The sequence below is a fragment of the Symphodus melops genome (genome assembly GCF_947650265.1).
Source record: "Symphodus melops genome assembly, chromosome: 23".
Taxonomy (NCBI): domain Eukaryota; kingdom Metazoa; phylum Chordata; class Actinopteri; order Labriformes; family Labridae; genus Symphodus; species Symphodus melops.
Genome location: NC_136713.1, coordinates 7,994,324 through 8,006,415, shown reverse-complemented (window position 1 = coordinate 8,006,415; position 12,092 = coordinate 7,994,324). Strand labels below are relative to the sequence as shown.

At 42.4% G+C, this 12,092-nt stretch overlaps 1 protein-coding gene across 3 annotated transcripts in view; it reads right to left on the bottom strand.

Annotated features, from left to right (window-relative positions):
* Window positions 1-12,092, bottom strand: part of LOC306818341 (gamma-aminobutyric acid receptor subunit beta-3-like) — a 56,013-nt gene that overhangs the window by 23,762 nt on the left and 20,159 nt on the right. For 2 of the 3 annotated variants that reach the window (XM_079335890.1, XM_079335891.1), the window contains exons 2-4: window positions 11,386-11,433; window positions 9,932-10,023; window positions 9,735-9,802 (exon numbers count right to left, since the gene is read on the bottom strand). In XM_079335890.1, the coding sequence (XP_079192016.1) occupies window positions 9,735-9,802; window positions 9,932-10,023; window positions 11,386-11,433 (208 nt within the window). Of the gene's footprint in view, window positions 1-9,734; window positions 9,803-9,931; window positions 10,024-10,125; window positions 10,593-11,385; window positions 11,434-12,092 lie in introns of those variants that run through there. The other variant, XM_079335892.1, reaches the window with a different exon arrangement.

The following is a 12,092-nucleotide window of genomic DNA, read 5'->3' as shown; positions in this document are numbered from 1 at the left end:
AACCACACGTACATTAGCTACATTAGCTAGAGGTCCAAAAGACATTATTCACTTATTTTTAAATAATGTTGCCATTCGCGTCATTTGACTCAGCTGCTGTGTTTGCAAACGTCTTGATGTAAAATTCTGACACTCTGCCTGGTACACCCTCACCATCCAGCATCTAGCCAAATAAATACTGGCAAGGAGTATTATTGTCGATGTCCCGCCATGAGGATGTCAAACCTTATTTAGGCTGGTTGTGTGAGTGTGAAAAAAAGAGGACAATAAGGAAAGTTTAACTCGTGGTTTTGCAGCGATTCAAGTTGCATCCCACCAAAGCAAAAGCAGCAGCTAAGATTGAGGACAGGCCATGCCAACTCATTTAATAATCTACTTGCAGAAGCTATCAGTTTTCTCATTTTCTCTGCACCTTTCAGTCATTCTCTTACTCTCTCCCACTCTCTCTCTCGCTCGCTCTCTCCCTCTCTCTCTCTCTCTCTCTCAGGAAATGCTACTATCTCCCCTCTGCCCGCTGTGGTGTCCAAAATGAAACCAGCCTGCACCGAGTTGGCACCAGCAAAGGAACACATGTCCATTGGAGCAGCAGATTTATTTTTCACACCATGCTAAATGAGAGTTCATGCTCTTATATGCATATAGGCTAGCTACATAACAATATTGTTTGTCTTTTTAACTACTGTCCATCTTTTTCCCCCAATGTTGAGATGTTGCATTTCGATGACATAGAGGTGGATGAAATGCATGCATCCCTTATAGCTTGCAAGTTGTATTTTTTCTAACACTTACACTACTCGATGAGTACATGTATGTTTTTCCACTTTTTGGTTAGCACACAGAGATGTGAACAGGAAGATCTTAGTCAGCACAGGATCCAGATTGGTCACACAGCATGAGCAGGAAAGATCACTGGCACTCAGCCATAACAAACTTAAAGTGGTGCAACCATGGCCCCAAAGGACGGAGTCATACTGGTTGTGCCAAAGTACCGAACATAGCGAACATTGAATCAGAGATATGGGGTGTTAAGATAGTAATGACCTTTACAACCATCTTTTAACCTATCCAACCAATTTCTCAGCCATCATCATGTCTTTTATACTCTTAGATTGATTCGGTGATGGCACATTATTGGTCTCCTAGTCTGTGAATTCACATTGCTTTTCAGCATATTCTGAGCTCCACATACACACACACAGTCAGATGCACGCACACACAGCGCTGTGCTTCCCTCCGTAGACTGACCCATCTGAGAAAAAAGTAAAATTGCAAAAAACACTTTTCTAGAAGTGTATTTCTGGTATTGTATAAAGACCTTTAAATGAGCACTCTTTAAAAGTGAAGTTATTTTTAAAGCCTCCATTACATCCACAAAAATGTGGAAAGAAGAAGCCTGTGTTCTTAGCTAGCACGTCAGTCTATTCATGTGCAAAAATGAAATGCAGAAAATTAAAATGCACTAAATACAAAACTAAACCAGACCATGCTCTTTTTTTCAGTGGTTAAACACGTGCTTTTCAATAACTCACCGATATCAGTGAGCTGCCAAATCAGTGATAGTACCGAGTCAATCATTTCCCGCCTTTATCAGATAGGAAAATAAATCGCTGTCATTTTCTTTTTCCGGGATTTTGTGACAAGGAGGGTAACAAATGTTATCAGTCATAGTCCCATTAGAGCGGTCAATGTGGATTGATCGCAGCGTGTGCTTTTTAAATTACACGTCTTGTGAGAATCAGAGCTGTAGACTTTGGAGTCCCCCCTTTCCTCCATTACCACGGCAACCATCCCCTCCATCAATCCTTGCAAATAACTTTCTTTTAAACCGACGTGTTTTTGAACCCGTATCTCCCCCCCCCCCCCCCCCCCCCCCCCCGACTTCAGTCTCTCCTCGAGCTGTATCAAAATCGAGGTATGCATTTCCGTCTTCCACCAGCGTATCAGCAGGTGGGCAGCCAATGATTTCAATTAATCATGCAGCCTGTACAAACACAAGGCCAAGAAATCATCCAATCAATATTGCATGGACTCAATGAAACTACTTTTACAGACGGGGACGACTGCAGCTTCGCATCACCTGCACTGCAAATTTTCTGCAGTGCAGGGATCTGATTTTTCGATGAACTAGGACTTCGGATTATGAATAATTGACTACTCTCCAATTTACTCACAACAAACATGAATTCCCAACACGCACAGCATCGTCTCCGCTGTTTGGTTATTAGCATATGTTTTCAGCCGAGATAATGACACTGACCAGTGGAAATGATTTCCAGCGAGCCTCAATTATTCAATTACCTCAACTGGATAATCGCTTCCATTCAAGGGGTGTGTGAGAATTCAAATGAGCAGAGTTTGGGCTGTGAACTGACCCATATTCAATTTAATCTCTCTCTGCAGTGCGAGCATACAGAATGCTATAACCTGAAACAGTATCTTGGAAATGTCCCGCTAACGTTGTTTGTCACGAGGCGAGCATCCTGCTGCAGTTAGCTCGCTGATGAGCTAACTGAATGAAAAACGCGCTAATAACTGAAGGATGAAGAATCATCACGCGACACACGTCAAAGCCGCTCCGTTAACGACAGCGACAAGAAATAAATGGCTCGCACCTCCTGAAGGTTTTGCCCGGTTAAATTTCACATGCCGGGGATAACGACGTTTACAAGACATGTAATCACAGTGTACTCAATATGAACCTCCGCTCGAGTCGAGCAATTTGAGTCACTTCAATGTAATTTCTGAGCCCTCCCTCGGGGCGGCCCTGAGGCGGTATATCACCGCAGTGCGGGGGGAATCCCTCAGCGAGTTCCTTCTGCTGCTATAGAATGGTAAAAATAGCACTGTCCCTTATTGAGTGCAAACGTGGGGAGGTGATTGAATTGGGTTTTTGTCTGCAAATGACAGTGTCGGCCTCCAATATACAGGATAATTTCCTCCCTGTCTAATATTTTATGATGTATTGCCTCATAACAAGGACAGAGAGGGAAGACAGACAGCAAGCACACAATGTTGGATTTTTCAGTGACATACAGTAGCTTGTTGGACAGTAGAGGACACACATTCCTTTGTATCCCTTTTTTTAGGGTTTGAATCTCTGTTAGTAAACGGCTATTTTGGCCAATGCTTGCCCATTATTTTGGTGTTCGCTCTGAAGTTAAGGTTAAGACCGATGCTTTTTTATTATTCAATGACAATAAATACATCTCAGCTGAAACGGTGGCAAAAAGGCACAGTTCGAGGCGTCATTAAAGGTGTAATATGTGGAATTTTTACACTGAAATATGAAGATTTTAGAGGCAATGTGCATGACATTTATTCAGAAATGTCCATATGTGAGTAAGGTTAAAAAGAGACCAATCAAACACTTGTGGTCGTTATGAAATGTCAAAACTCCTTGAGACTCAGGGATTATAGACGGTAACGCAAATTTACAAAGGCCTGATAAAGGCTCAGGAGGTTTTGGCCAAAGAGTCGGCAGGATTGAGGAACAGCTGAAGAGCAGCTGCTCTGCCAGCTTGACATTTCAACCTGCACGTTTCATGTTCCCCCATGTTGTTCAGCTGCAGTGCAGGCTTTAAAAGGACCAATATGTAAGAAATCTACTGAATGACATAAAAATATCTGTACTAAATCACATCTTGTTGAAGTACCATAAATCCTCCAGTATCCATAAATCTTTCATGGCATTGGACCATTCCTTAAGAGTCTTTGCTGCTAGTGTGGCACTTTGTTGTGTCATTATCTTTTTTAGCGTAGATCAGCCAATCTTTGGATCCTCTTGATCGTCTTTCAACAACTTTGTTGACATAGTGAGGCACGAATGACGTAACTTGAAGTTGATTTGGCAGAAAATTACATTTTTAGAATGAATGATTAACGTTGATGGAACCGATAAAAAATAGAATGAAATGCACATGATTTAAATGTCACATATTATATTCGGTTTTAACAAGTCTAAATACATCTTGGAGCTCCCCAAAAAATGTCTGTGAAGTTTCTTGCCGAAAATCCACTCTGATCCATGCCTTAAAACCGCTCTGTTTCAACCCTGCTCAGAACAGGCTGTTTCTGTGTCTGTAGCTTTAAATGCTAATGAGCTGTGTCTGACCACGCCCCCTCTCTGGAAAGGGCTCGAGTGGCTCTGGCTTTCTTTTTGCATACCCTTTCGTTTACGGTGAGAAGGCAGACTCAGGGAGCAGCACAAACACCTGTCTTTGGGAGTGTCACCCACCTGGGGGGAGGGCCACAGCCCTTTGTGGTGTCATAAAGGGAAAATGTCCAATCAGCCTATTGGAGCACACGTTTTCTGAAAAGGGGAGCAGGCAAAAACACGGAGAGGATGGACTTTTCTCATAATTACACGAGCTAGACACAAAGTAGTGTAGAAAAACATGGTTGAGCATATTTTGCATGACATGCGACCTTTAACAGTTTTAATTGCTTCATGCTTCATCTTGATCCTCACGCCTAGTTAGGATCTAAGATTTACCTTAGCAACCTCTGCAGGGTCCTGAGCCCAGATCTGCCTTTACCATCATAATAGAATCAGAGCGTTGACCGATGACCTTTTTTCGTAACCCCTGTCATAAATCCCGTTCGTTGTTTGCCTGCCCCTTTTTATTAGCTCCATCATAACAGCTGCTTTAAGCGGCACAGATAAAGCAAAAGAGGTCGTCGCCTGTCAATTTTAGATTCCCCATGCGAACACATGCCATATTCTTAAAGGCGTACGCACCTCAAGAGCTTGGCTGTTATCATGACAGGACTGTAGAGGAAGAAGCAATCCCTCCTCAAATCATGCACAGGTTTGCACTGTAAACCAGGATGTGCGTGCTCTGCTTATTTTCAATCTTAGTGATAATCATTTCATCCTACAGCGTGCTCTCTCCTGAGGCCAATTACATTCCATCAGGCAGGATGTCGGATACTGGATAAAAGACATGAGGGTATATTAAGCCACACTCAGAGCACATAGAGAAGATATGCTCTTATTTTTGCAGAGTTAGAAGACCTATATAAGATAATTAGGGTGACACACGTAGCATCTGCATGGGCAACATTCGATGGCAAGTTTGAATATAAGCAGGTGAGTGTGGTTACCTTGGTGATTATCACACAGAAAGGGTCAGAACTTCATTGACTTTGCAACACCTACTAAAGGAATCATCTCGGTAAAGTACATGCATGCATGCACTCAAAAAAAAACAAAATATTGCAGACGCACAAACAAACCCACCGGTGGCTAGTTCATTAGCTTGTTGTGTTCGGTGCACCGGTGTATTTTTCTGCAAAAATAAGTCTAAAAAACAAACCCGGCAGCGGGAACATTTGGACAAAGAGAGATCTTTTCACCTCTCCATAATGACAGATTTTTTCTCTCTCTCTCTCTTTTTGACACCCACACACAATCGTGGGTGTATGGATGACTAGTTTGTTCAGTCTGTTGCTGCAACTACATTCAGAGTGCAAACCCTGACCGTTTCCCAGCGTGCTTCATTGTGCACTAATTTCATTTCACCGAAACGATGATGACTTTCAGGGAGGCACAGATAATGGGCTAGTTTGAAGGCCTTGATGGCCATTACTGTAGCGGAGAATCAAGCTTGTTTGTCCATCCCTGAAAAAGAAGTTCAGTATGATAAAAACACCTTCACATGGTGCCTTCTTTTTGATCTTACGCTTTCAAATTACGCTATTAACAACATTTGAAATGCAGGCACAATGTTGCTGTCCTACATTAAACCAATTATCAAAAACGAAAGAACTTGTAAAATGTTCACTCGTCTATGTTTAAGTATTCAACTAGTTTCCAAGGGAGAACGTCCTCAGCACACGCGTCATCTGTTTTGCCGCGCTCTGATCTTGTCCCTGTATGTGTTTCTCATCCGCGAAGGCCCCCGGCACACCACAAACAAACCTCAGAGGTAATTAGCGTGCCTTCTCTGACGCTCCAGCATCTGCTAGTGCGGGGAGCTCGCGCACTGCGAAGGCGTCAGAGTAACTGACTTGGACAACCTGCCCTGCCAGGTGGATTTTGGACGAGCCAGCTGCTTCAGTCGCTCGCTTGTGTTGCAAGCTTGTGGGGTGGTATTTTAGTTTATTTTTTCTTCTTTCTTTTTTTTTTTTTCGATCAGCTCCCACCTCCTCTCTCATCTTTCCAATTCCCTTTTCTGGAATTCTCCCATCTCCCGTCCTCTCTGCTCTTTTGTGTTTTGCTCAAGTCCCTCAATAAATCAATAGATCCCAGAGTTCGCCGCAGATCTGTACGCCTGAGGTGGATTGCCAGTTTCAACTCTGGTACGAGTTGATGAAATGAACCTTCACTGCACACCGAATTAAACTAGAGAGGAGGTTTTTTTCATATATGTGGGTCAGGAAAATGGAGTGTGAGGAAGCTTAAAGCAATCACAGTCCACTTACAGGTAATAATCGAAAGAAGGACTAAGGGAGTGTTCAGAAATAATTGGTGTCTTTAATTTAATTTAAATACAAAATGTCCTGCCCAGGGTAATAAATATATGTTTCTAACCCTCCTCCTTACATCTGAAAAGGAAGTACTGATTCACTTTGAGTAGATTGCAAAATTTTATTCCCAATACCTTTTCTCTGTTAACACTTAATTAAAAAGGACTCAACACATTCACATCAAAGTCTGCATATTTGAGGTTCAGTTCACACTAACCCCTTGTGATTGTGTTTTCTAACAAACATCACTCCACAAATTCCTCCTCTACAATTACAGTTTGGTTTTTTTCTTTTCTATTTGCATGAGACAGAACATCACAGCAGGCCTCTAAGTTGGCAGTATTGTTTGCAAATCTGTGCTCCTTGTAGGACATGCTGAGAGGGATCCAGGTCTTATTTCGACCGAGCAAGCAGCATCTATGCCTCAGAAGACTCAACTTTAAAAACTTGCTCCCTAGTTATGCCTGTGGGTCATTCCATTGGGCTGATGAAGTGAATTTAGTTGCAGAATTTGGACTAAAAATTTAAATTCATGAAGAATAAGGCTTTTTTTTCCCACAAAGAGAGCAGCTTTACTGTTCAGTGTTGCTAAATTGAGAAAGCCTTGCACAGCCACTAACAAGACAAAGGCGCTCATTATCTATTTCCCACCGGAGAAATCCTCCCGTTGCTTAAACTTCAGACAGTCCCAGCATTGGATAAACAGCATCCACCAAATGTCAAACGCGGGCGTGAAAAGAACAAACAGCTTGACTGGTCTTGTTTTGGTTTCAAGCGCTCGATAATAGCCACGGATTGTCCATCTAACAAGAGGAGGCCCATGTGCACTGGTGGCAAGGAGAACAAGATCTCATTAATTATCAGTTAAAGTGTGATTTCAGCTGTCTGATTCCCCTGCTTGATCCGCTGCCTTCGTGCGCTCTCTGGAGAATAGCCTAGATATCCACAAGCTCACGTTAGCAGCTGGTTTGTAGCAGAGATCTAACAACAATGTACAGTACAATCAATATCGAGCTTATCCAATCACATTTATACATCAATGACGAAGCCTTTGTGAGCTAATTGTGAGCTATGACCCAATGACAGCAGGGGAAAGGGAGCGAAATGTCAACTATTCCAGTATTAGATTTACTAATACTGAGTACGTTATGGTATTCTTACTCAATAAAAAATACCTGCTTTGATTTGTTGAAAGTAACTTAGACCAATTGAATATTGACTTTACTTTCCAAACTAAACCACACAAGAGTCTAGAAAGGAATCTTGTGTTTTTCATTAGGGCCCGACCAATATGAGATTTGTTTTTTTACTGATATCGATATTTGGATGGGGAAAAAAAAATCTGACACCTACACTCTATGTATCGACCGATTGCTATCTTTGATCTATGTTCAATATGTAGAACTAGGTAGATCGACTTTTATTACATGGATCCCTTAAAGGCAATTATCAAACACCTGTGGAAAAGATATATGACAAAGACACGATGGTCACTCAACTGGAGAATAACTGTGCATGTACATGGACCACTCTGGAGAGTGGTGATGCATGTTGCAATCCATACAGCACACTCTGCTGGTTTAAAACAATAAAAGTCAAATGAGTCATAATTGACTGGTGAGGAAATCTAGTAACATCGAATATTGCAATAGAGCTCGTCGATACAATGATCCCTATTTTTTGTACCTCTTTGTATCTCAGCCATCAACCAACTACATCTACAGCAGGAGATGATTTATAGACTTAGAAAGATGTAAAAAAAAAAACATTACTACTTAACTGAATCCAGGTATCAATCCAACAACAAACACATTACAAAAGAGATGACTATTATGGAAAGCTAATTTGCTATAGGACAGTGATGCTTTTGCATTGTCTTTATCGCTGCATGAGGAGTAAAGTATAGCCAGGAGTCACCTGCTGAAGGAATGATTGAGTCATTAGTATTGATCAGCACACACCCACGCACGCACACACACACCCACACACACACGGACACACACAACTTCACCTCCCACCAGACAAATAGTGATCATTTACCAGTATGGTGCAGAAACAATCTGGCCTTTTTCTGTTGTATTTTTTTTTGCTTTGGTAGATCTGGCCGATAAAAAGCAAACATGATAGGTGTGAAATGATGCTCTGTCTACTCTGACGATGCTTGAGTGGATGTATACACATATAGAAGACCGAAGTATAAACTGCAGCGTACCTGATTGACCTGAATTTGACTCCAAAAGGCCTCGGTGCTTACAGTAGGTGACTGTGTTGTTGAAAGAGCAGGCGTCATCTCGACTAAAAGCCATGATGGGTACACCTACACTGGCAACAGCCCATGAAATGTGTTGGCGTCGAGGTGTTGATCTGTGGTTGTGGGTTTCAAAAGCATGGATCCAAGCTAATTACAGACAATTCATACCTTTACAGGATTGGAACTGGATGAAGTCTGACAGTGCCTTTTTGTTTTTACCGCAAAAGAATTGAAAAGATGTGACCAATGGGGCAGGAAAGGGTTGCTGCAATGTGGGTCATCATCCTCGGATATTTTAGGACACAATCGCCTGAAGTTACTTTCCTGCATGTGGGCACACGTGTCAACACTGGGAGAACAGCAAACCAGCTCGCAAATTAGAAAATCCAATCAGAGTTCCCTGATAGCTGTCTGCAAAGAGGGGCCTCCTGAGACAAACGCTGCTCAAACATTAACTGTGGCTGGAGAGGCTAACAAGCAGAGCAAAGCAAGCGCGAGGCTTTCTTCAAAGTATTTAACAGGGGGAGAAAAAAAGGGAGAGTCCAACATTGGCAGTGCATGTTTCTTACTCCATGTTGAACCTCCTGCAAGTACATTGTACTGGGACTGTAAAACCTCAGTTGCAGCTTTAGTTTATCCTCCTATTGAGCTGATGCTAATGTCTACAGATCAGCATTGTGTTGAAAACACAAACAGGAAGCCGTATTCTGTATATTTCTTACGCCCCAGCTGTGTGTCCTGTGACGCTGTATATATGCAACATGCTAAAGATGGTTTATTGCTTACAGGAAACCCAGCCCATCCATTTTAGCATCACATAATGAGCCTGAAAGGGAACAAAACTAGATCTACATCAGCACTTCCTTCTGCTGCAAGAAAGCGATAAACTCGTGTGGTGTGAGTGCCAATGTGCGTTTCTGTATCACCACAGAGAGAGGGGAAGGGCTGCATGCATTATGCGGTAGAGTAAACACAGAGAAGAAGAATTAGAAGAAGAGTGGATCCATGCACTCACCATGTTGACTTCTGACACCATGTCTATGCTTGCCACGTCTATGCTCATCCCGACTGCAACAGGGGCCCCTGGAAGAGGTTAAACAGAAAACAATGTATATAGGTCTACACCTTTACACCTGACCACAACACTATAAATGGCGCCAAAAATAAAGAAGCCTGCATACAGCGTGAAGTGAAATGAATGTGGGTAAATACCTCCAAAGTCTGGCCTCAATCGGATATCATATCCCTTCAGTAGTTTATCCACCGTCTCCTTTACAAAAGACATGTTGCCCGGTTCATTCACGCTGAAAATGACAAGGGGAGAAAACAAGAGCAAAAACATCACCTTGACTCATGTATCAATCAGCCCAATAACCTTGACTCCACTGAATCGCAGAAACACTCACCTTTTCGCGCAACACACAATCGAACCGACAACCAGTGCGGAAAAAACGCGAAATTGTCGAACCTTTTGCAAAGCAAACATCACCCTGTCCTGTTGTTTTTCTTTACGTTGTTTACAAGAGCAACAACGGCACAAAAAAAAGGAGCCCCCCCCCAATTAACAGCCGAGACGGTTCCGGACGCTCTTCAAATCAGAGTAAATCCATTGATTGCCCAAAAAGGAAGAAAGTCGAATGAAGAGGGTTGGGGGGGGGGGGGGGGGAGTCAGCAGTATGCTTTGGATGGGGTCAGATATGAAATATTGGCTGACATTGTCTCGCTCCGCTTTTCTTTGCCGTCTCTGACTGTGCAAGAAGCTCATACATTCAGGAGCCGAAGCGCATATTGATGAGGACGGTGCACAGGGATGCACTGCTGCTGGTGGCGGCGGTGAAGGCAGTCGGCTTGTTCGACCGAGAGACGAGGCTTACTGACACACTGCAAAAAAGATTCCCACCAGTAGCTGCGCTGTAGTCTGTAAAGTCGGTGAATGTAGTTTATTTCTTCAAACACAAATATCCTATAAAAAGGTATTTGTGAGCGTAATATGGACTTTAAATAAGCATCGAAATCAAATCACCCGAGGATGAGAAATAACGAGATTCAAGGTACCAGAAAAGTCCAAGTGTGAACAGGCTACGTGATACCCATGCCAATTTAATCTATAAATTAATTAAGTACCACTTTAAAACTATCTTTTAAATGACAGAGTATCTTAAAACTTCAGTCCAGGTTTTATTTTTTTTCAAATATTATTATGCGCAATCACTCTTTTTGTTGTTTTTTCGGGCTCTAAAGTTGATAGAAATGATAGAACAAAACACCAGGTTTTAGTACTCAGTTGTACTCTCATTGACTTGTTAAAACTGACATTTTTTACAGTGCTCCTGACACCATCTGCACCAATCCCCTTCCCATGTGTTTCCTCTAAAAATGGCGGGACCTGAATAATATCGAGGAGGGACAGACTGCATTTATCAGCACATTAATCGATGATTGGGATTGATTAGCCAGTGGATCGTCTGTTATGGCCTCTTCTCCTCATCGGAAATGTACAGCTCTACCATAAATTATTTAGAATTAAACAAAACAAAACAAAAACAAAAACATTGAAATCGTCCGGAATTCTGTGGATAATTGGGAGTCCATCCTTGCGCTCACAGCTGGAGAACCTCTGTGCGTGTGCGCGCGCGCGTGTGCGTGTGTGATGTGACAATACCTACCTCGTGTCATAGATGGCGAACAACTTCTTGTTTCCGTCAACGGCATTCCTGAAAGAGGAGGGGGGAGACAATCATTAATTATACAATAGCATCCAACTAATGAAAACATTAAAAGGCGAGCTGATTACTCGACTCCTCTGTTATTCATCACAATCATTAACTGTTTTTTGTTTTTTTATTTGTGAAGATTTGGGCTACATTATGTTTTCACACATTTAACTTCAGCAGGATATTCACTATAAAATGAGATACTTTTTAATTCAGATATTTTGTCTTTGTTGTGGGAGTATTGTTTCTGTTTTTACTCCGGGTTTATTGTTTGTTTTAGCCTGCAGGGCAAATATTGAAAGGCAATCGATTTCCCATTGGAGAGCCCCCCCCCCCCCCCCTTCTCATCTGCAGACACATTCATCTTTACTGCTTTTCCTCTCCTTTTTTCCCTCCTGTCTTTCACCAACACACTGGTGCACGCGTCCATCACTCTACAGGAGCTGTCCGCAGCGTGGTGCTGAAATCTGGCTCTCGAGGGGACAGACTTACGTTTCCACATTTGCTGGCTGCAGTCCCCGTCCACAGTCTGCACATTCAGACGGATTAAAGAAAGTGGAGGAACACCCAAATGTATGCCACTAATTACTGTCTCCGAAACGTGGAACTCGGCTACCCTCTTATGGCAAGCGTCAGGATGAGAATAACTTCGGCTTGAT